Raw genomic sequence first — 26,226 nt, forward strand, 5'->3', positions numbered from 1 at the left:
AGTAGCCTGATTTACTCCTGATAGGTCTCAGTTGTTAAGAGTGTTTCAAGACCTGTCAGTGCTCCAGAGAGAGAGAGAGAGAGAGAGAGAGAGAGAGATCTTAGTCAGTACCTGGCTTCAGGCTGACTGGAAGCCAGATCCTCAGACAGCAGCTTTTAAAGTATACAAATGGCACTGCAATTGTAATCCCTGCTGGCCTTAAGACCAGGGGATCTGGAGGTGTCCCCGGGTGACAAATTGCAAAATTTGGGGCTTCAGATGTGAGTATATGCTTCTTTCTGGGAGTGAGCTATATATAGCAAGGCCAAGGGAAGACACATAGGTGGTGTCTCCCTGCCTATGTTCCCTGGGAATGCCTTCAGAGTCTCTACATGGATGGCAAACCTGAAGCCCATCCCTCAGGTTGAAGCTTGAGGACCAGTGGTGGGCCTTTTTCACCTGGAATATAGGAGTATATTCCAGTTTACTGTCTGTGCAATGCCTTGGGTGGGGTAGCCTGCCAAGAACTGTTTTTCTGGTTATTGTTACAGTCTCATAGGCCCTGGCACACAAGCTCCTCTGGCTACTAGGTCCAAGCATTCAAGGGGTATCTCCTGTGTGGACTGTGCTTGCCTGTCAACTTTAGTGAGGCAGTGAGAGAGAACTTAAGGTGGGGCATGCCTGCAGCTTTAGCAAGGCATGGAAAGAGTGCTGGGGGCAGAGCACACGCTCCACTGCAGCAAGGCAGTGGGAGATTGCTGTGTCTGTGCACATCTGCTTTTGCTAGCAAGGTAGAGGAAGAATGCAAAACTGGTTCCTCCCAGGACCTCTGTCCCTGGAGAAAGTCCCTACTGGTCCCTGTTCCTCTGGCAGATGCTTTAAAATTAGCAAATAAAGGGGCGCCTGGGGGGCTTAGTGGGTTAAGCATTTGACTCTTCATTTCCACTCAGGTCATGATCCCATGGTTCACGAGACAGAGCCCTGCATCAGGCTCTGCTCTGACAGCGTGGAGCCTGCTTGAGATTCTCTGTCTCTATCTCTCTATCTGCCCCTCCCCTTGCCTCAAAATAAAATAAACGTTTAAAAATAAATTAGCAAATGATTATCCTTCACATAGAGTCTAGGTACTTTTTAAACTTTTACACTAGGTCCCAGGGCAGGTAAGTGTGCATTTGAGTCATGAGGTATCTCAGATCCCTACAGTCCTTGGGGTCTCTCGGATGTAAGGTCCAATGGTTTTCAAAGCCAGATGTTTTATGGCTCATCTCTCCAGTACAGGTCCTAAGGGCTTAAATGCCTGACATAGGGCAGGAGCCCCATCTCCTCAGGGAGAAGCTCCAGACTTGTGAGATCCCTCCCTGTTGAGGGTCACCATGCCAGGGGTGTGGTTTTTGGCAAGACTGCACTTCTGCCTCTCCTGCCCATCTTGATGTTGCCCTTTTACCCTTTGTCATAGAAGAGCTGTTCAACTAGTTTTCAGATCTTTTTCAGAGCAAGTGTTCCATACGTAGCAGTAGATTTGGTGTCTGTAGGAAGAGGTGAGTTCAGGATCTTCCTGTACTGCTGTCTTAGACCACCCTTGCCCACATATCTACTTTTAACTCCTTCAACTCATTATCTTATAGGGGTCTGGTAACTATTTAAAGTGAAGATTTGATTATGTCACTCCTCTCTTAAAACTCTTCAAAGATCTCTCATGTATTTAAGTACAAATAAAACCATTAACATTACTTAAATGCCTTCTACCCACTCTTTGGTCTCCTCTCATACCACCTCATCTTGCTCTCTTCAGTCCCCTGGCTTGCTGTCAGGTCCTCAGGGGGTGTCATGCTCTCCTTTATTTTAAGTTGCTTGCCCATACACATCTTCTCTGAAACACCCTACTCAGTTCTCTTCCATTAAGTCACCCATTCAGTTCCTATGTATTCTTCAGATCTCTGCTCGAAGACTTTCTCTATGAATTACCCTCATGTCTAAAGCCTTTCCACAATATCAGTTCTCATACTTCTCCATATTTTCTCTTAAAATTACTCTTTATAGTTTCTAATTAAAGTTATATATATATATAACTTTAATTATAAACACCTATCTCCCAGAGAAACAGTTGCTTACTAGCAGTATGCTTTAAGGCTTCATAATGAATCTCTCACTAGCACAAATGTATACAATTAATTCCATAGGACTTGGAATAGGAATAATAGGTGAGCAGATACCCATCACTTCTTATTCGGAAGAGAACTCAGCACATCGCTCATTACTGCAAACTCACTACAAGCAAAGTTCAAGCCCACCTTAGTCAATTAACTTGGTCCTAGGAGCAAAACCTATTAATTCAGATTTTTAAATTCACTGTTTAGATTATCTAAGTTTGAAATATATTTATTTATTTAAAAATATGTAATGAAGTAAAGTTTTATGCCAGAGATTATACTCAGAGTGAAGGATACAGAAATGAATTTATTCAGACAGCGTCTCTGTCCTCTGGAAGCTTATAAACTAAAGTATTTTTTTTCAAGACTTATTTCACTTAGGTTTATGTAAATATGATTTTACCTCAATCTTAGTATATGATAAACACATTGGGGATACTCTGAGTCAATATGGATGAACACTGTTCATTCATCCATGAAACATCATTTTTTCAATACTTAAAAGAGGCATGCATCAAAACAATAAAAATACCAACCAGTAAGTTAAAATCAGTATCATTAGGATTATTAGTCTTCAATTAATTTCATTCTTCAAATCAAAATATTAAGTTAAATTCTAAAAACTATAAGGAAAACACATACTGTTTTAGTAAATTTTCTATAGTCTGTCCAACAGGAAAATCTACAATTAGGAAAGAAGAATGTGATAGCTCTGAGAAGATCTAGGTAGGTTTCACATTTTGGGCTAAGCAATATTGATACTTACTTTGAGATTTCCCTGGGCAGTGTTCACAGGTTGGCCATCTTTTAACCACGTAATAGATGGATTTGGAATGCCATTGGCAATGCACTGCAAAGTGATAGGCTTGTATTTCACTATAGCTCTCTCAGAAAGATCTGGGGATTTGATTGTTGGAGGTACTAGATTCAAGGAAGGAAAGGAAAGGAAAGGAAAGGAAAGGAAAGGAAAGGAAAGGAAAGGAAAGGAAAGGAAAGGAAAGGAAAGGAAAGGGAAGGGAAGGGAAGGAAAGGAAAGAAAGAACAGGGGAAGGGAGGAAGTGAGGGAGGGAAGGATGGATGGAAGGAAGGACAGCGGGAGGGAGGGAGGGAACAAAAACCATAATCAGTGAAGTCAAATACTTAAAAATCCAGATGTAAGAACCTGAAACTTTAAAATTTAGAAAAGGGGAAATTCCTATTTTAACAAACAATGAAATAATTTTATCTCATGCATTTAATTTAGTCTTCAGCAATTTTAGATGACCTATTTCTTAACTGTGGATTTCTATTCTTCAAAGAATAAGTAAAATATATTTATAGCAACTGTAATCAGCATGTATGTTTGGCTTACACCTTTTGGTGTGTTTTCCCAATCTATTATGATCCTCCCTTTCTCTAGAACTACCTCATTAAATCAGGGTGGGTTTCCTGTACCTGTATTTATTACCGCAAGACTCTGACCCCAGTAAGACTATTGAATACAGAATGGTAACTTGATTTAAGCTGCCAGAATTGGAATTGAGACTGAGAAACAGAGTTAGCTATATTTCATCCCAGGATTGGAAAGGCAGTAAAAAAGTCTGCATGGACAGAGGGAAAAATGTTGATGTTCATAGAAACCTCTACTGAGGGTTCCAAATGGCTCTCCAGTCTCCCATTGCAGTCTCTCCTTTCCCAACGTCTGCAGACAAGTGAGACATATAATACCCTGGCAGAGGGTTGCCTCGTCATTACACTAATGGTTCTGATCCTTCTGTGCTACTTCTGTGAATATTCTTACATACCCTGGATCCTGCAGAACAGGATCCTTACCTTCTATTTTGGAAATGACTTTATTCACACTCCCTCCTGTTTTGACTAAACTCTGGAGAGCGGACACAATCCCTTTACTTAGAACTTGCTGCCTGCCTATTCTATCTTATTTGGCCTCATTCCTCAGACGCTGGCATTCTATGCAGAATCACACTAACATTTGAATTCTGTATATTCATTTACACAGGTCTCTTGGTTAAGTGTCTGTGTTCGTAAAGTGCCTTCCAATCTGCCATACAACTTAACTCAAATTCACATACTTCATATTACTTTCCACAACTCAAGATTTATCCAGATTACTGAGCTACCATCTGAATTAAATAATGACCCAGTGCATAAGCTAATTTTAAATGTAATGCTCTGGTCTCTTCTTCAGCATACCATGAACAGTAACTTCAAATTCCTTCTTGTGGTCGCCAGCAATGTTTGTTGCCACGCAGCGATAAAGGCCCGTATCTGACACCTGGGCCTGGGCAATAACCAATTTGCGTCCATTTAGCAAAATCCTGAATCCATCCCTTTCATCAATTAGCTGGCCATCCTTTAGCCACCTATAGAAACAAGGCAAAAAGAAGTCTGGAGATATATTTTAAAAACTAAGTTCCTAGAGGTGTGTGTGTGTGTGTGTGTGTGTGTGTGTGTGTGTGTGTGTGTATCTCGGAGGAACTAGAACCATTTATATATTAAAATGTCTCTGTACATACATAGATATATAAATTCTCAACTGTATTTGCCAAATTCTCTATTTGCCCATTCTATAAAGTGAACTATAATGGGGAAAAGAAAAAAGTAAAGCTGGCCTAACACAGAAGTTGGCATATTGTTGGAGCCCCAGTAGCTATGTGTTTTCTTTATTCTTCTATTAATGTTAAGGAACAGAAAGAGGCAAATGCCCCTAAATATTATTCACTTCAGATGTTTAAACAATATTAACCAGCAAAGTGAATACATTCCTAAAGCATCTGTAAAATAAAAGACTGAAACCACATAGCATTATGTATTTTTTCATTTCTTATGAGTTATCACTTTCCATTTTACTTTATAATCATATGTGAACATATATTATTCTCTTAGTTGACTAACTGCTCCTTTGCATATCCTGCACCTTGGAAACGAAAGGTTAGGTATTCACAAATGCTTTGTGAATGAAGAAATAAGAAAAGAAATTGGTAAACACATATGTATGGTAACTTCCTCTATTTCCCTAATATGTCCAGTACATTACTTTTTATTTAATCATTCATTAAACATTTCAGTTCCTCAGGAAGATCTGACAGATACTGTTTACTAGTCTCTCTATAAACTGAAAATGTAATTTCTCAGAGCATAAATGGAATTCGTCTAATTGAGCAGATTTAGGGGCCCTGTTATTATAAAGCAAAAGCCGCCTTTGTATACAGAGTATGTCTTTTAAAAGAGGAGCATAAGGAATATAATTTTATATGGCCGCCTTTTAATGACACAGGACTTCTTTCAAGATAGCTCTAAAACACGCAAATAAAGAAGTGGGAGGTATTTAGAAGACATACCAAAACCCTTACATGATAGTTGGTGTGGGAGAGCCTGTCACTTGACAATCTAGCTCCAGTAAGTTATTAACCATCACAATGAAGTAAGATGTCTCATCTCCTCCGTCTATAGCTGGTGGCACTAGAAAACAACAGAGATGTAGCATACAAAGAAATGTACACAAGAAAAAATATACTATCCTTTTAAGTAAGCAGTACTAAGTTGCAGTTTAGAAGGTTTACAAGTATCATAGGGATTTGATACACCAAGGGGATTTGAAATATAAACTTTACCATACATACTTGCTAGGATCGGGGAATGTATTTTTGACATACTGTGGATTTTTCTCAATTAATCTACCATGTAGGTGCTGCTGATGCCATCTGAATATAAAGCTAGTTCATGGTTTAGTTTGCTTATTTTCATAATAATAAGAGAAATGAACCTCAAAAATTGGGCCTCTGTTCAAAAGTCTTTAATTTATAAAAAAACAGAGACTAAAAAGGTTGCAATATGACTTCCCAAAGCCCAGAGACAAAGTTTCCTGTTGTCTAGCATAGCGCTCATGACAGGGGACCACGTTATCACTCACTGCAATCAGATATTGTCATAGATGTAAAATGCATCAATGCACTTACAAATACAAAGTGTGCCTGTCAAAATCAGTGGAAGATTTACGTGGGTTCTTAGATCTTGGGTCTGGTGATAAATCCACCACTCAGTAATGTGCAGGTCCAGAGTTGAACAGACAACTGAACCTTCTGTAACATCATTTTATGATTCCATGACCAAAAAACATTTAATAACATGGTCAGGTTTTGCTATGAATCTGGAATCCAGATTGTGGCATCCTTATTTACCTAAGACATCAACTTCGTATTTGATTTCCTTTTCTCCTGCCACACTGGTAGCCACACATACATACTGTCCCCGGTCGGCTTCTAGGGTACTCAAGATTTCTAGTTTCTTCCCACCAGCTTCTGTACGGATGTTGTCACTGGTTTTCACAGGTACGCCATCTTTTAACCAGGTGAGAACTGGAGGAGGGTTGCCAGTAGCTTTACACTCTAGTGTCAGTGAATGAGCAATAATCACTTGCTTACTCAGAGGCACAGCCAAGTCACCTTCAATCATGGGAGGAACTAGGTAGAAAAAAGTAACATTTCAGGCATCTTCGAAATCCCAGTTGAATACAGGAGATTTTGTTTTCGTGTAGTTTGACCACAGAAACGATATACATGTCTGTCTCCTTCTAAGCTGTTAAGGAAAGAATTTCTTGGGTTAGCTGATCTGCAACTACTGTCAATATTGTGGGATACTCTGTGCTACGTCTCGCTTACAAAGGGTAGATAGCAGCAGAGAATGTTCTTAGTCCTGAAAACAACTTTACCTCGTCCATAAAAACCAAATGGTCTAGATGCTCCATATGCCATGGACAAATGGTTGGGCAAATGAATGGACCGCCTCTTGTTAACTGTATCTTTTTAAAATATTTTTTCCAAGTCATGGGACAAATTCTTCCCATTTCTATCCATGCATATTGAAAATGACCAAACCCACCAGGACTTTATTAGTGAATGAATTCGATGTTGGTATATTTGAAAGCATAGACAGAAAGGCATATGATTACAGCACGTATTTTTTCCTTACCATAGACATCCACATGGAATGATTTTTCAGCAGTTCCAGCAACATTGGTGACATGACATGTGTATGTTGCTGAATCAGAAACCTGTGCTCGAGGGATATGAAGAAATCGTCCTTTATCAATATAAAGGGCTTGTGAGCTGGATATGACTGGCTGGCCGTCCTTATACCAAGTAATAGCGGGCATTGGAAGTCCCCGAGTTTCACATTCCAGTTTAATTATGCTGTTGATCAGTGCTGATATTTCTGTGGTGACATTCCCTCCTTTAATACTAGGTGGTACTACAAAGGATTGCAGAAAAGAAACAAGTCTTTTAGCTTTAGCTTTAGCATCTGTACCAGACTCTTAAATGCTGTAGGTGTTTAAAGAATGCATTTAAAGTAGATGTGAATTAAAGACAATTAGGAACTCAATGATTTATCTACTGATAGTCAACTGCCTGTCTTCTCAATCTTTATCACCTTCCTCTTGGGTTTTGATTTCAGTAAGAGCAGAAAGTCACAGGGTTCATTTCAGGGGTTCATTTAAGTCCAATAGATCGTTACATAACTAGTTTGACCATAGAAATGATATACATGTCTGTCTCCTTCGTTACATAACTAAAGAAGTTATGTTGAACAAACAAAGGGAAACAAAATAAAACCCCACTTAAAGTGGATATGATACATTTGAAATGAGGCCAAGGGACCAGGAAATGTCACATCCTGTACAACTGCATGCCTTCTCCCCGCAAAATACTAAAGGCCTAAGTGCCTTCAGAACCAGTTACTGGGAAGAGCTGCGGAATCTTCCAACTTTTGCTTCTTACAGGTTTTTGTTTCATTGTTGTTGCCTTTTTTTTTTTTTTTTTTTTTTTTTTTTTTAGCTGCCAAGAGTTCATTCACTCAACTATACTCATCTAACCAGCTACATGTACATCTTCCGTAATTTAGCAACCACATTCCTGGCCTCACACCACATGAGAACTCTGTGTGAGTTGGAAAAACGACTCAAGTGGCTCAATCCTGCTACATCTTTTGACCCATGTCATTCCAGGCTTGTGCTACAAACTGCAACAAGTTAAAAGAAATCAAATGGCATGTGCCTGAACTGGGAGTACCTTAATATTATTTTATGAAACTTTTATTTTAGAATAGGGTATATTCTAGAATGCTTTTCTTACAGTTGGACTAAGGTTATAGGTTTCAGGAGGAAGATCATGGAGGTAAAACACCCTCCTCATCAGATCATATCAAAGGCACAAATCATCAGCATGACTTATCACTGATGATGTTAACCTTAACAATCTGGTTGTGGTAGCTTTTGCTAGGTTTCTCCTTTATAAAGTTACTCTCCTTTCCCCCTTTTTGGGGAAAGGGATCACTCTTTTCAGCCCATACATACGGGGTGGGGAGTTAGGTTCTATTTTCTTGAGAGGAGAACACCTACCTAATTTTTTTGGAGTTATCCTATATAATTTTGTTTCTCGTCCCCAATTTATTCACTTATTCAACAATTTATTTATATCAACATGAATTCATGGAAACTTATTTTATACCTTGGGTTATGATCTAAATACTACATGGTTTAATTTGTTGTTCAGATCAATCCAGTTTTGACCACTGGGAACCGTTTCATTAGGCTCCTATGTTCCTTTGGCATATTCACGCCATGCTACTATTTTAGTACTTTTTTACCTTCTGGCTCTACTACATGCTGTAGGCTCATCTTGTATATTCCCTGCCCCAGCCCTAGAATTAACCATTTTTCTGAGAAGCCTTGGTTCCTTTAAGTGGAAAAAGATATTAGAAAACAAGAGCTGGATGTGAATAGAGTACCATAATATTTTCTGATAACCGTTCTCAGAACTAGCTCACAGTGACAAATATTCATATACACATTTCTTTTTTGTCACACATAATTTAAGGAAATATCTACTACAGTGTGAAGTAAACCTGGTGGTAGGATAATTTTCCTATAAGGTAGTTTAATATACAGCTCAAGGAAGCCAACTATGGTTCATAGGTGAGGCATGGAGATGCTAAGCTAAGAATACATTTTTACATTTTTAAATGGTTGGGAAAAAAATCAAAATAATACTAATATTACTTTGTGACATGTAAAAATTATATGAAATTCAAACTTCAGTGTCCGTAAATAAAGTTTTATTGGTATATAGTCCCACTGATTTGTTTACATATTGTCTATGGTTACTTTCTCCCTCTAATAACTGAGTCAGGTAGTTGCAAAAAAATAGCAAATATGGTGTTCTCATTGTTTCTCACTCCTGCTGAGCTTACCATCAATTTAAGTGACACAGTTATAACTCAACAGCATTTCAAATTGCCATGCATATCACCATGGCATGATATTTTATTTTATTCTTATTCTCAGTGCATACTTCTCATGTCAAAACAAGAAAGAGAAAAGTAGATTTTAAAACACCTTTTTAAAGCACAACACAGTGAGGATTATTTTGTTATAAATGAATGGCAAAGCATCATTTATTTTGTAATAATACTATTGCTGTTTTGAAAGATTACAATACACACCAACACACTAGACTCATCATGTTATATCCAATTCAAAGGAAAACAACAGTTGGATAAATCATAAAATGTAAAATGGACTGACTCATAATAACAGAATTTCTTCTCAAAAATAAAAAGTCAAAATGAGGCTACAACCAAAAAAAAAAAAAAAGTTTCTGAGTGGTTCATATGTTAGCCAAGCAAGAAAAGCCATTTACCAACAGTGATTTAATTAAAATCAGGGATGATCACAGTCAGTAGTCACAGAAATGTGTCCACAGAAATCTTAAATCTTTGTTTGAGATTATTAGCCTTTGCATGACAATAATTGCTGGAAGACATGAGACCACTGGGAGCAATGTTGATAGTTAATTCTTTTTTAAAGGCAACTTTTCTGAATAGTATTCTTGGCTCTTGGCAAACTAACAGATGTTACTGATACTGCTTTTGGTTTGAGGAGTCAATGCCAAGTCTGAAGAAACTAAAGAATTAGTCTCTAAGAATAGTCTGCATGGAACAACTACAGACAAAAAATATTTTCAAAGAAATCTTAAAAAAAAAAAACAAAAAAAAACCCAACACTAACTCGTTACAACCTGAAGTGGAATCTGCTAAGATATGGTACAACTGATGGTAGCAGGAAAAGGCTTAGACAAATTTATAAAGCTTATTAAAATATAAGGTTTTAAAAGTCTATATTCCTTCTGTTACTTACCAGCAAGCACTCTGTGTAAAATACTCATATGTTCTGGAACCAGAAGTGTCAATGGTATTTTTTATTTGCTCTTATGGACTTAAACATCATCAGTTCCATGAATTTTTTGTTATAAGTAGAAGCTGAATATAAAGACTTGTCTACCATTGAGCAGTTCAGCGCCTTAATGGTGCTAAACTTCTATTTTAATTTTTTGAGCTCAGTGCTGAGACTACTTTTTCTGAATGAAAAGAACTGTCCTCGAACACTATTACTGAATACTGTTGAATGATTTTGGAAATTGGTTTTTGCTACAAATTTGCTAATGTTTCTTAATGAATTCAACCTAAAATTACCAGATCAAAACAGCACTTAAGTGCAAAACTTATACTATGGTAGTCATTCTGTCTGAATCACAATTATGTCAAGCGACATTTATACATTTCCCATGCTGTCAAACAAAACTGAGATCTCCATTGCCCTACAGATTTGCCCTGGATATATTTTCTGAGCTCAAATTTCAGTTTCAGCAATGTCTCTTAGACATTGATAAAAATACAAAGGAAATTTCCATGTTCAAAGTTCATTTATCTCTGAGAATGAACCTTTAATTATTCAGTCTGCGATACGGCATGCTAGAAGTCAATTATCAAAAGAATATAAGAGAATTCTATAAATGCTTTCCAAACAATGAGTATGGTCATTTAAAATAATATGTTTGTGAACTGATGTCACTATTTGACAGTATCTGTCTACATGAAAAAACATTTTCCAAGAGGAAATACATAAAATCTCATTATAGAACAACATTGACATTAACATGAACATTTGCAATCAATTTTAGTGAGAGGGATCACTAATTTTGACCTCCACTTAAAATATTACCCCTTCCCTCCAAAGAATTCCATTAATCCAATCTGTAGACTTGTATGACAAAAAATTTTATAAATTTAAAAATTATTCAAAAAAAGAATTTTATCAATAGATAATTAGTAGAAATTTATTTCTATCTTGATATATAAATACCTACATAGTATCTTTGACTTTGTCTCATGGTCTGCAAAACCTAAAATATTTACTATCTTGCCCTTTATAAAAAAGGTTTGCCAAGTCTTGCTATAGATAATTAATGAATACAAATTCAAGCCACCATTTTGAAACCTTAAGGAAGAGCATTTTATTCAGATTTAAAATTTTAATTTTGCTTTGAGACTACTTATGTCATATGTTAATCTGTAAACATATATCAAGCTTTTGGTTCAAAGTGCCTAAATCAGCTGGCTAGCCTAATTAGTTGGATGACACATTGATGAAAGCAAGAACATATGCTCAAATAAATCCCTACCCACCATGAATGTTTTACAAAGGAATATCATTTGTACTGGAAAATATCTGCATTTTTGAAGTTGAGAAAAATTACTCAAAGAACATTTCTAATTGACGTCAGAACAACACACCATCTACTGCTTAAATTTGCCAAATAAACGTCACTTCCTATTTCAATTTAATTCATATATACTTTTCTGGGACCTTATTTCTGTTTGACGAAGGTTGTTACAGATAAAGGTAATAAACACACTGCACATTAAAATGCACTGCACATACACATTCAAAGACTTACACACACTTTGTGGAAGCACTTAGACTTCTTAAACTCAAACACGGACCTCAAGTTAAAAATCTTTGCCTCAGAATTAATAGCTATGAATTTACACAATCTCCCCCTGGGACATTAAAAGCTCTTTTATTTCCTTCCTTTTTTCACATCTTTCCCTTCCCTCTCCACCCCCCCCCCCCCCCCCCCCGCTCCATCTTTTATTTTTCACTCTTATTCTGCCTCTATTTCTTTCCTTATTTGGGCACAATGTGCATTTCTGCCTTTCAAGTGCATCAGCTGTTTTGTCCTCATGTTGGTATGTAAATAAGGAAAACAAATGAATCAAATGTCATACAAAACACATTCTCAATCTGAAATCTACATAAATTTTCCTGACAGCCCAACTATGGCATCTGTTTCACTCATTCTTAGGAATAAAAAGCATTTTCATAAGTGAAATAAAATAAGCTTAAGGTTACCCACTTGGAGGTGCAGCCAAGCATACTAGAAAGGAGATGCATTATTTCCTGAGTTATAATAATCAAAACTTCACAATGTCATAATACCTTTCATCTCAGACAATCCTAGAAATTTTAATCATTATAGATCCCTCTCTTCTGGGTGCCTGAAGGCATTATATAGGCTGCACAAGACGATCTGAAATAAAAGAACCCAAGTCCTTGGGAAATAGGTGTCTTACAGAATCACCAAAATGTATGCATCATAGACACTGGCAATGATACAACAATGTAGAGAAGACCACTCACAAGCTTAGGGGAAATTATGCACCTATTATTTGAATGTCTGGTTCTGGTAAGAGGCCAATGGTGGCAATAATACTTATGTTTAACTTGGATTCATGACCGCCAATCTTTCAGTAATGTTACTCTTTTTTTTTTTTTGGAGGACATGTCTTTTCATGATTAGATTCTTCCAAGGCTTCTATTTATAGGTAGAAATGATTTAAAAGCATGCATTAAATAAAATCTCTTTGATTCAAGAGAGCTACTCAAACTTTATATAAAGACACTAACATTGAAACAGGGAAATTTGCAATTCAGTGAAGTTATATAGAAGTCAAGCTAGTAAGCCAATACAATCACTAAGTAAATAATGAAAAATGAGTAACATTATTAAACTCTCAGTATAAGCCAGGTGACCCAGTAAGGTATCTAGCTTTTGATCCTCACAATAACACTATTAAATAGGTGCTATTATTATCCCCATTTTACAGATGAGGAAACTGAAGATCAGAGGTTAGGCAATTTGTCCAAAGTCATAAAGCTAGTGAGTGACGGAAATTGGATCTCAACCCAAGTCCACCTGTCCCAGAAGCCCAAGTTCTTAGCAATGATTAGATCAGTGCTGTCCAATAGAAATATAATGCTAACCATCAACATAATAAAAATTTTTCTAGTAGCCACACCAAAAGAATTAAAAACAGAGGAAATTAGTTTTAATAATATATTAAACTATTATATATAATATATTAATATTTATATTATTTATATATATTAAATAATATAAATATATTTTATATTTTATAAATATATTATTTGTATATATTTTAATATTATAAAATATTTATATTTATATATTAAAATATATACAAATAATATATTAAAATATTATAAATATTTATATATATTTATATATATTAAATATATTATATATAATATATAATTTAGCTATTTATATATAATATACTTAATATTACATATAATATATTATATATATAATCATTTTAGATATAATCAATGTAAAATTATCAATTAGATATCTTACATTATATTTTCAAATTAAGTCTTTGCTATCTGACCTATATTTTATACTTAACAGCTTGTCTCATTTTGAACTAGCCACATTTCCAGTGCTCAACAGCTTCATGTGGCTAATGGTTACCATATTGGACAGTATATCACTAGACCATTCATTCATTTATTAGCAAACATTTCTTGAGAGCTACCACGTATCAGACATTAAAATAGGGAACATGCAAAACTAGGCCCTGCTCTTACCAAGTGTAGCTTTCCTCTTACGAAGTGTAGCAGATAGGTAAATAAATCCATAATTAAGCAATAACCTATCAGACAGTGGTATGTATTATGAAGAAAATAAACTTGGACAATATAATAGTGACTGCATGACTGACTGGCTTGGGAAGATCCTGCAAAGAGGTGATATTCCTGAAGTATCTACACTTTTGAGTGTCATACACTGTGGAGAGACAGAAATCAGTACAGTAATAAGCATGACTGGCCTATTGAATTACTGGGTAATTTGCTGTGCCTGCAAACCTAATGTTTATGTGTGTAAAAAATATTAAATGACCTTGGAATTCACTTGCCTCAGGGAATATTGAGATTTTTAGTGAAATGAGGGCTGAATCCTCTGGTAGGGACTTAGCTGGAAGAAAATGGTGGCACAAACATAAGGCATTTAAAATATCACCCTGTGGTCAGAATAAAGACCAAGATGGTTTGAAAACAGAACAACTGAATGGTTTGCATACCATTGGCTTCATTCAATTCATGTATCTCAGTTCTTTTTAGAGGTTTCTGGGTTTTCTTTTTAAAGTCTTTTAAGGATTTAGACATTTGACTTATTATGTATTAATCAGTCAGGAAACGCCAGACGTCTTGAGTGACATCATTGGAAAATCACTAGACCTCTCAAAGAAATCCAGATGTAATGACAAAATACATTAAAATTAGATGCAATGTTCTAGTCTAGAACACAGAAACTAGGATCTTTCCTCTAATGTAAATTGCAGTCCAAATTATTCAGCATTGAATAAAAGAACAGTTAACATTAAACCTTGATTTTCAATAATAGTGGGAATTGATAATAACAAAACAAGCATACGAAAATCACACTTACTATAGACCGTGAGTTTTATGTCCTTGGCTTGTTTGCCAGCTGCATTAGATACAGCACACTGGTAGCGACCCTTGTCACTTCTTCGTGCATTCTTTAAATGTAAAACTTGTCCTCTGTCTAGAAGTTCAATATTAGGATCTCCCAAAAATAAAGGCCTAGAAAAAATAAATTTCATTCCATGGGTCCATTTTTATTTTCCTATGTTTCCTCTCTTATTAATAACAACAAAAATCATTAAGTCCTAGGAAATTAAAAATATGAAACAAAGTTTTTTTCTCTATGAATCTAAAAAAAATAAACAATATTAGTACCCTTATTCAGAAAAATGGAATTATTAAAGCATTATTATTCATTATTTTCATTAATGAAAGTTAGATAATGATTACTTTGAGATGAAAAGTTCCCTCATTTCAAACTTATTTGTTAAGTATTAATAGAAACCTGGTAGTGTTTCATTGTTTCTTCCATTCCTCCCCCTCCTTCTCCTCTTTTTTCTTCTTCATCTTTTTTATTTGTTTTCATAGCCAAAATTTCTATCATCATTTAGTAAAGTAAACTAAGAGTATAGGAGCTTGAGGCCAAGGAATATTAGTTTTAAACCAATATCATTATAATACCTGGAAAAGTATTCACAATAGAATGGTTATTACTTATTAAAGACAATGATCCTGCCAGCTTTTCTAAAAAGTAGATACTGTAGTAAATATAAATGTTTTTATAATCACAAGTACTTAAATATACTTATGTCAAAAGCAACTCATATATGGTTGTTAAGGAAGTCTTTTCCTACTATACAGTCATTTATTGAATACTATACAATGCTCACTTTACATAACTGGCAGCAGCTTTATGTAATAATTGAAACATATCGTAAAGTCTATAATATCCTAAGATTCATACCTTTTTTAATGTATATTTATTTTTGAGAGAGAGAGAGAGAGAGAGAGAGAGAGAGAGTGAGTGTGTGTGGGGGAGGGGCAGAGAGACAGGTAGAGACAGAATCTGAAGCAGGCTCCAGGCTCTGAGCTGTCAGAACAGAGCCCAATGCGGGGTTTGAACCCACAAACCAGGAGATCATGACCTGAGTCAAAGTCGGATGCTTAAACAACTGAGCCACCCAGGCACCCCCTAAAATTCATACCTTTAAAATCCACTGATCTTCTTTCAGGAAGACCCATAGCTAGTTTTTTAAAAATCTGCAGTGACTTAGCCCATGATAAATAACTAGATGCACTGCTGGATTAGAAGCCTCATCAGACTACAGAATTAAATGGAAACACATTTAATGTTCTGTGGTAGCATCCTTTACGATTTCTTGGCATGTCACTTTGTAGGAAGCTCTCAAAAGCTGAGAGAATAAAGTACCTTAGTTTAATGCATTTTAACTGTTTTTAAAAAGTGAATACTTGATAATGTTACTCAAATTTAAGTAACTTTAAAACTTTTATTGATCATTAATTATGCAAGGAATATGAAAATTTAAATAAACAAAAAAGGAAGTATTATAATAAGAAAAGGTCTGCTTGATTTATTACCCCTAATGTGAGTCTTCTCTCTAGATATCTCACCTTTGTAAGTTTGGTTTGCATTTTTTCACAAGTTTTTTTTTTCTAAACATTTTCACGCTTAAATGTCTTCCCAAAAGAATCTAGTTGTTACATGTAAATGGTATTGCTTTGTTCTTTCTACTTTCTCTTTTTACCTGACAATAGCTGTAGAGATATTTTTGATATCTATAGCTTGATCTTACTCTTTTTAATTGCTGCACGTTTCAAAATATGACTATGCCGTAAGTTATCTACTCATCTCCTAATATTAAATATTAAGCAGTTTCCACTTTTCTGCCACGACAGTGTTGCAGGGAATATTACCTATTGTCGTACCTGCTCTCATGTGGATGTGCATGAACGTTTCCCTCTCCTAGAACCTGAAAGTGTATTTGCTACATTACAGCATATGGGCCTTCAAATTTGAATAGATATCAACAAATTGCCTTTCAGAGTACTAATCTATTTACCACACTCTCGCCAACATTTGGCATTGTTTGAACCTTTATTTATTTGTTTTGCCAATCTGACTTGTGAAAAGCAAAATTCATGTTTTCTTGTTTACATTCTCCAAATTATTGACAGTGAGCATCTTTTTTTCTTCCAAGTTTTAATTTAAACTCCAGTTAGTTAATATACAGTGTAATATTTGTTTCATGTGTAGGATTTATGGATTCAGCACTTACATACAACACCCAGTGCTCATCAAAAGTGCCCTCCTCCATACCCATCACCATTTAACCCATCCTCCTGCCCATCTCCCCTCCAGCAACCTTCAGTTTGTTCTCTATTGTTTTTTTTTTTTTTAATTTTTTTCCCAACGTTTATTTATTTTTGGGACAGAGAGAGACAGAGCATGAACGGGGGAGGGGCAGAGAGAGAGGGAGACACAGAATCGGAAACAGGTTCCAGGCTCTGAGCCATCAGCCCAGAGCCCGACACGGGGCTCGAACTCACGGACCGCGAGATCGTGACCTGGCTGAAGTTGGACGCTTAACCGACTGCGCCACCCAGGCGCCCCATGTTCTCTATTGTTAAAGAGTCTGCCTTATGGTTTGCCTCTCTTTTTCTTCCCTATGCTCACCTGTTTTCTTTTTTTTTAATGTTTATTAATTTTTGAGAGAGAGACAGACTGTGAGTGGGGGAGGGGCAAAGAGAGAGGAAGACACAAAATCCAAAGCAGGCTCCTGACTCTGAGCTGTCAGCATAGAGCCCAACGCAGGGCTCAAACTCACGAGCTATGAGATCATGACCTGAGCTGAAGTCGGACATTTAATGGCCTGAGCCACCCAAGCGCCCCTCATTTGTTTTGTTTAAGTTCCACATATGCATGAAATCATAGGTATAGTCTTTCCGTGACTTATTTCATTCAGCATACTCTCTAGAGTATCGTTTAATACAGCTATTGCTTAACTGAATATTTTTAAATTGCCGGGTTATATCCTCCATACATTTTTCTATGTTGTCAACTTTACTGATTTATTAAAAGTTTGCATACAACCTTTTATTTTATTCAATGCAAATCTTTACTCTTTGCTACTTAAGCCTTAGACACCTGCTCTCAGAAACTATAATGATACTCAAATTGAGACTAGGCTGTGAGAAATAAGCTCTCACGAACAATATGAATCAATACAGCCATATCAGTGTAAGCAAACCTCAGTAGCCCTTGAACTTGAAGTCTGGGAAATATCTAATTGCTCTTTTGTGATTGTTTCCTTTTGTCCATTTATAGAGCTAGCTTGAGTATTCATCTTATTGTCATAAATTTTCTTTTCTCATAATTCAAACAATCCCATGTAAAAGCAAACTTTTCTCTGCATTTGGATCTTGCATTTTTCATTTTTTATTCTGAGCCTATGGGCAGAATATTTAGTGTCCAATAAACTTGAGTTCCTCTATGTTTCTAAAATAAATTCCCAGCATTTATAGTCTTATAAATCACAAGAATGAAAGGTATTACAAGACTCTGAGAACATCGTTCAACAATATTGTTTTCCTTCATTTTCATTTAGTAATATTTATGTGGTTAAAATAATTAAAAGGGAGAAAATCCACATGGATTTCCACATCTATTTTCTATCAACTGGACCCTTGCAACAAATAGAGACATGGTACTCACTTGCCATCTTTGAACCAGTGAATAACGGGGAAGGGAGTGCCTTTGACTTGGCATTCGAGAGTGGTGTCATGGTTGAGGACAACAGAGACTTCATTTGGGGAGCTGGCACCTATTATGGTGGGAGGAACTTGAACAAAGACATTTTATCATGAAAATCTATGATTTAGCAAAAACGAATGGGGGGAGGGAGAGCAGATTATTAATGATTTCTATAGTATTTCAGTAAGATTTTAATATTACAAATAAAATATCACATAAAATACCTTCATATTGCATCTGTAGACCCAGCCAAATGTTAAATTTAAATATTGGAACACATTCATAAAAAATTTGCTAGCAGGACAATTACCTGCAAGAATTATGGTTGATCAGAACTAATTCATTTTGAGGAGAAGTAAACCCATATGCAAAAAGAGTTTGGAATATGAGTGAGCCGTGAAGCTCATAAAATGCAATTTACTACTGCTGTACATTTTAGAAAATGAATGACATAATGAATATTAATCTTATAAGGTTCAAAACTGACATATTACAACATAGTGCTATTTAATGTATATTACCCTTGTTTCTTTTTTTTTTTTTTTTTTTTTTTTAAATTTTTTTTTTTCAACGTTTATTTATTTTTGGGACAGAGAGAGACAGAGCATGAACGGGGGAGGGGCAGAGAGAGAGGGAGACACAGAATCGGAAACAGGCTCCAGGCTCCGAGCCATCAGCCCAGAGCCTGACGCGGGGCTCGAACTCACGGACCGCGAGATCGTGACCTGGCTGAAGTCGGACGCTTAACCGACTGCGCCACCCAGGCGCCCCTACCCTTGTTTCTTTTAAAGGGCCCCTAGGCTACGCCTGGATAGGGGACATACTATGAAAAAGACTATGCTAGTTTTTATTCTCAGAATTATCAAAATATTGAAGAATTGCTGTACACTTCCTGGACTTTGAAATCCTCTCCCTTCATATCATGTTAAGATGTTTGGTCTTCATCTTCAGAGCAATGACTAGCCACCAAAGTAGCTCTGTCGATAGAGAAGGGGTGTGATCAGATTTGTGTTCGGAGATCACATTGGCTAGGGAATGAAGACTGGATTTCAGCGGCAAAGAGTGGAGGAAGGGGAGCAGTTCAGAGGCTACTTTAATTCGGCTTATAAATGATGATACTTTCACAGTTAAAAATGAAAGGAAGTAGATAGTTTAACATTGGATTAGGAAGTAGATTTAACAGGATGTAGGTAGATTTATTAAGTTGGGGAGGAGGAGGTAGAAAGGATGAGTGCCAGGTTCTAGCAGAGGCAGGCTGGTGGATGGGGGTGCTGTGATGGGCATCGCTGAAGATGAGCAGAACAGATACTCATTGACCTTTCTGTTTGATATGCCACTGAGACATTCAAGTCAAGACACTGTGGAGAAGACAAGATATATATTCTAAGATCCAGAGAGTCTGAGTTGGAAATAAAAATTTGGGGAGTCATCAGCACATAGAATTTAAAGTAAATGAGTGCTGAGAGAAATAATAGCAATGAGACTAATGATAGGAAAGATTACTTAGTGTGTTTGTTATAGTCTGTGCTTACATATAAGGATAAATTTGGTAGAGGAAATGCAAAGTACTTCAGGCTCTGAGAAGACTAATGAGAGGGATTATTTTCATGCTAAAGCAGTTTAAAAATGGCAATTTGAATGCAGCATCATTCCCAGTCTGGTTTGTCCACCCCAGACTGACAAACATATGCCCATTTTGGTGAACAAAACACTGAAAAGGGAGGAATTCATTTTATCACAAAGTAAACTTTAATTGGAAAATACAATTTCACAAGCTAAAATGACAAAACTTTAAATTTATGATTACCATTAAAATTTTATAAATGCCTCATAACCCAATTTATATCCCAATTCTTCTACCCGCACTCAGAATTTTCCCCTCTCAATTAGAATCAGGGCAGAGGTGATTTAGTTATGAGTTAATTAGAATGCAGGGAAAGGAGCATTTGCTATCTCCTCCAGTTCCAGTTACAACCTAGCAGCTTCGGATGTCAACAACATTAATGAGTTTTACTCTGCATCGTCATGTATAGTTATTTCCCAGAGAATTTCCTGCCTGCCTAGCAGGAGAAATTGACAAGAGCAGTAATTTACTATTTTATGTGTAATACAGTACCAAACATCCACAGACATCTCTGTATGATAAATAATCAATAGCTTAAAACATTCTATAGCATATGACTCTGGTTAACCAAATCAAAGACAAAATAATGGCAGACCAAAACAAATTACATTTCTCTTATCAATTTCTTTCTAATCTCTTTGCTCTTTCACACTGTCAGCTCCATCCAATTATAAGAAATGCATCTGAAAACTGTAGTATTTTTTTTAAGTTTATTTATTTATTTTGAGCAAGAGACAGCGAGCACAAGCGGGGGAGGGCCAGAGAGAGAAGGAAAGAGAGAATCTTAAGCTGGCTTGGCACTATCAGCGCAGAGCCCAGTGCGCAACTTGAACTCATGAACCGTGAGATCATGACCTGAGCCAAAAGCAAGAGTCAGACTCTTAACCCACTGAGCCACCCAGGTGTCCCTGAAAACTGTAGTTTTTTTAAAAGACCATTTCCCTTACCTAGCACATCGATGTTAAAATACTTCTGAGAAGTGCCTGCAATATTAACTGCTTTGCAGGAATATCTTCCTGCATCCTCTGGAGTGGCTCTAAAGAGCTTTAATATCTTTCCATTGTTCGTGATCTGAATACTGCTGCTTTCAGTCACCTTCAAAGGCCAAAATGGTCAGTGTTATTTCCAATCCTAATACAAATGCATAATTAAGAATTGATGTAAAAGTTTTATATCACTATTAATGAGAAAGTCACATCTGAATGGTTTATTTCAGAGACGGATGCAATGAGTTATGCATATTTTGATGTCTTCATTTACCTGGACGTCATCTTTGTACCACATAATGACAGGAGAAGGAGTACCTTCAACTTCACAAAAGAGATTGGCCAGGTGATTGACCAACACAGATACGTTTGTTACTTGTTCTTTATCTTTAATTACTGGAGGAACTGCAAAAAGAGAGAAGTCATGGCTAGACAATTTTATAACAAATATTATTTATGAAGTCTCTTTACACAGGCCTTTAGAAAGCAAATTCTGAGATACGTGATAGCTAAGAAAGGCTGGTCATAATTTAAGCACATGCCTTAACATAAAGTGAAATATCTCAACCAATATATAGTAACCCTTATTAAATTTTTACTCTGTCAGTTCAGAGTTTTATAGTGAAGATAAAACTTAGGATACATTTAAGGAAAACCTAGTTAGTCCACATACCACTGAAAATGCAAACTGCTAGGGTCTTAATGAAGTCATGTGGGACTCACTACTTCGCTGATGGAAGTGTATACTGCCCCGTGTCTATGAAAGCCAATATCCATGAAATTGCTACGTATGTATGTATTCTAGAGACAGTGTGTGAGCAGGGGAGAGAGGCCAAGGGGGAGAGAGAGAGAGAGAGAGAGAGAGAGAGAGAATGAATCTCAAGCAGTTTCCATGTGGAGCCTAATGCAAGGCTTGATCCCATGACCCTGGTATCATGATCAGAGTTGAAATCAAGAGTTAGACACTCAACTGACTGAGCCACTCAGATGCGTCAATGAAATTTTAAAATGAACATAACTTGTGACTGCTGCAAAATGACAAATGTACAAGTATTTCAGTGAAGTGCTACTTATATTAACTAAACAATTGGTTGCACCTATATGTTCATCATTAATAGATGAAGGTTAAGGAAATCATGGCACAGTCATACGGTGGGATGCTATGTAGATATAAATAAGGGTTCGGAATATTGAATAATCCCCAAGATAGATATGTTAGTAAAATAGACAAGTGTAGAGCCATGTATACAGTATTCTCCTATATGTTTACCTTTTTATACAAAAAAACCAGAATAAAATATATATTCATATTTTCTTGTTATGCATAAAATATCTCTGGGAAAATACACACACACACACAAACACACATACATGCATACAAAGCTAATAAATTTCTTTGCCCCTAGGGAGGATAAGTAGATAGCTTAGCTTAGGCCATGAGGCTTCTGACTATTCTACCATTTGAATTTTGAATAAAGTCACAATAAAAAAATTTCACGAAATTTTAAATCAATCCATCAATCAATCAGTGCAATCAGATTTTCAGTTTTCTGTTTGATAACATTCTATTCACATTAATATTAAATAATAATACATTAAGAGGATAACATATATAAGAATTTGAAAATGTCACATATTCAATTGTATGATTTTTCTATGTTTACCATGGACTTTGAGGTTATATTTTTTTTCTGTGGTTCCAGCTTCATTGACTGCCACACAGATGTACTCCCCACTGTCAAAGGGTGTAACAGAAGCAATGACCAACAATGCACCATCTTCCAAGATAGAAATCCCAGGCTCTCTGCCTGTTAGCTCTCTACCATTCCATATCCATTTGATGGTTGGTTTGGGGGTACCTAAATAAGAAAGCAAAGCTTTGTGACATTTTAAATAAAATTAGGAATCATTACAACATATCAAATATATTTAGGAGAAATAAAAATTTTGTTATGACTATAATTTGTACACTAAGGCACTATGCTACTTTCAAGATATTTCTCCTGGCATGAAATAGCAAAGAGATTGGTATTTAAGGCCTCTAATTCCTGATCAGTCTTAAGAGACCTATGGTCTCTAGTGTAGAGTTTGAGCAAGTTGTTTATATCAAGATATTCAGAAGACAGTAAGCAAACCAAAACACATTCTTGAGTAAGTTCATGATCATTAGGGGGAAAAAAACTATATTAATCAAATGGGAGAGTTCAGGGATGAAAACAAATGAAGGACAGAAAGCAAGAGACTATCACAGGAATACAACATAAAAATTGCCCAACCAAATAGAATGCATACATGATATGCAGAAGCGATACTTTATAATTTCACATTTAAAAAAATTTAACCCACGAACCATGAGATCATGACCTGAGCTGAAGTCGGACGCTTAACCAACTGAGCCACCCAGGCACCCCTAAAATTTTTTTTTGATCTTTATTTTTTAGAAAGAGAGAGAGAGAGAAAGAGAGAGAGAGAGAGAGTGCGAGCGAGCTCAAGTGGAGGGGGAACAGAGAAAGAGGGAGGCACAGAATCCAAAACAGGCTCCAGGCTCCAAGCTGTCAGCACAGAGCCCAACATGGGGCTCAAACTCATGAAACATGAGTTCATGACCTGAACTGAAGTCGCATGCTTAACCAACTGAGCCACCCAGGCGCCCCTATAATTCACATTTTAAATAGGCCTGACATAGTAGAGATGAGCAATCTACTATCTACACATATCTGATGATCTCATGCTGCTAAACATAGGACAGTAGAACAATTCTTGACTTCTTATATTGAAAAGAAAGTTGGGAAAGCAGAGAGGACTGATTTCCCAGATTTATCAATGACAAAAGGGTAAATGGAAGTGATGTGCTCATGAGTAAAACTGACAAAACCATTCTGAAGTACATAATTGAGCCCAAAGCACATATTGGTAATAGACAAACATTAATTCTGTATTAAGAATATATTTATTTAACAAACAAGGTATCAGGTACTATTCTAAGTACTTTTAAAATTTACTTAATATCTATAAAAATATAAAAAAGAACATTAAATTAATATGATTACACATTATTAATAATCTTACATTAATGGGTAATAAAAATATTAAAATAATGGCATATAATCCAAGACAAGAACAAAAGAATGGCAGAATCTATAAAATGTGCCATTAATGCTAAAGGACTTATAAAAGTAACTGTGAAAGTTATATTTATGAGAAAAAATAAAACAAAAAGATTGGCCTATTTTGTTGTGCTGATAGTAAAAGGCTGACTGATGAGAAAGAGAAGGTGAACTGATGGTCTGCAGTTGTCTATGTTGCCAAAGAAAAAAGGTGTATAATCATTTCCTCATTTCTTTACATCCCGCTCATTCCTTTATGGGTTTCAGACTTAGTGGATATTTGTGAAGCTAATAAATGAAAAACTAAATGAACAAGCAAAAGAAGTATTATCTTTAACTTCTAAATGGTAAGTGGTAGAACAATCATGGTCAAGATGAAATTTGTTGTAAAAGATGATACGGTATCTAGCTAGTTTATTATTTTTAAAAATTTTTAATGTTTATTTTTATTTTTGAAAGAGAGAGAGACAGAGTGCAAGCAAGGGAGGGGCAGAGAGAGAGTGAGACACAGAATCCAAAACAGGCTTCAGGCTCTGAGCTGTCAGCACAGAGTCCAATGTGGGGCTTGAACCCATGAACCATGAGATCATGACCTGAGCCAAAGTTGGACACTTAACCAACTGAGCCACCAAGACACTCCTCTGGCTCCCACATTTTAAAGACAAATCCTGTCAGAAGTAACAGGAAGTAGCATGAACTAAATGGGAAAGATACTAGATAAGACAAGTTTGGAATAACAGGTCTTTCCACTGAAGCAAATAAAGTATGTGTTGGGGAAAAATACCTATTCAATGAGCTGTTATTTAAAAGAGATATTAAAAAAATAAAACAAAAGAGGGATTAATTGTCATTATGCCCAAATGTTATAGCAAGGGCCAACAAATGGATCTTTTTATAATGATGTTTTGGGTTCAATAGAGAAATGTGATATAATATAACTTTATGCCAGTGCCCATATGTCCAAGTACTACATACCTTTTGCAGGACATGGAAATGCAATGCGTTGGTTGGCCACTCTTTCTTGGAATGGAGTGTTATATGGAGGTTCTAGATCTTCCAGTGTAGGTGGTTCTATTAGAAACATAAATGCATTATCACATGCTTTCCTTAAGCAATATCAAACTCTCCTGAGGCATCATCAACCAACTACATTGGTGAACTGCTATCTTTCCGGATTCCTCTTTTAAATAGGACACAAATTTCTAGCTGCCAGACATTTCTACCTCGAAGTGACCTAGGGATCTAAAACTCAAAATGTCCCCACTGTCCAAATTTATCATTTTGTGCTTCCCACAATTCTCTTGTGTTTCCTTTATTCCCTCAGTTAAGGTGTCATGCTTCATCCATTTTTCTTATGTTTCCCTCCCTTACTCCTGACCTCCACATCCAATCATATAGTGCCATATGTTCATCACATATCTGTATCTTCCTCTATCCTTAAGGTCACTGCTGATTTCAAACCCTCACTCCTCTTGCCAAAATTACTTCAATAGACTTCTTACAGGAATCCTTTTTTTTCAAATGTGTTCCCCTTTGGATTCATAATCTACAGAGTCCTCAGAATACTCTCTCTGAACCGCAAATCTCATTTGGGGCTTCCCTGATGAAAATCATTACTTGTATTCATTTTACCTGCAGGATAAAGTTTCACACCTGTTCTTCCTTCAGTACACCCTATCAGTGAATCCAATCTCCCTGAACACCCTCACTATCCATGAAGAAATCATGAAGAAATTTGGGAGTCTTTCTTGAGTCCTCTATCTCCTTCGCTCCCTATATCCAATTGGTCACCATCCCTGATGATTTCCTCTTCTAATTATTTTTTGAGTCCACTGGCTTCTTTCCTCCAGTCCAGCTACCATCATCTTTTGCCTGAGCTACTTCTGTAGCCCCCAGCTGCTTCTCTTCACCTTCTCTAGACAAACCATTCTCTCCCCCAAAGAGTGATCTCTTAAAATCCACACCTGACACATCATTTCCCAGTAACAACCCCTCTGAATCTTTTAACTGCATACAAAATAA

At 36.3% G+C, this 26,226-nt stretch overlaps 1 protein-coding gene across 1 annotated transcript in view; it reads right to left on the reverse strand.

Annotated features, from left to right (window-relative positions):
* HMCN1 (hemicentin 1) overlaps positions 1–26,226 on the reverse strand; it is a 463,190-nt gene that overhangs the window by 186,755 nt on the left and 250,209 nt on the right. The window contains exons 25-35 of the mRNA XM_030302673.1: positions 25,180–25,275; positions 22,762–22,956; positions 21,372–21,502; positions 21,059–21,206; positions 18,449–18,575; positions 14,780–14,934; positions 7,101–7,379; positions 6,311–6,592; positions 5,483–5,591; positions 4,323–4,492; positions 2,896–3,050 (exon numbers count right to left, since the gene is read on the reverse strand). Coding sequence (XP_030158533.1) covers positions 2,896–3,050; positions 4,323–4,492; positions 5,483–5,591; positions 6,311–6,592; positions 7,101–7,379; positions 14,780–14,934; positions 18,449–18,575; positions 21,059–21,206; positions 21,372–21,502; positions 22,762–22,956; positions 25,180–25,275 — 1,847 coding nt within the window. The remainder of the gene's footprint in view (positions 1–2,895; positions 3,051–4,322; positions 4,493–5,482; positions 5,592–6,310; positions 6,593–7,100; positions 7,380–14,779; positions 14,935–18,448; positions 18,576–21,058; positions 21,207–21,371; positions 21,503–22,761; positions 22,957–25,179; positions 25,276–26,226) is intronic.

This window comes from Lynx canadensis, chromosome F1 (assembly GCF_007474595.2).
Source record: "Lynx canadensis isolate LIC74 chromosome F1, mLynCan4.pri.v2, whole genome shotgun sequence".
Lineage (NCBI taxonomy): Eukaryota > Metazoa > Chordata > Mammalia > Carnivora > Felidae > Lynx > Lynx canadensis.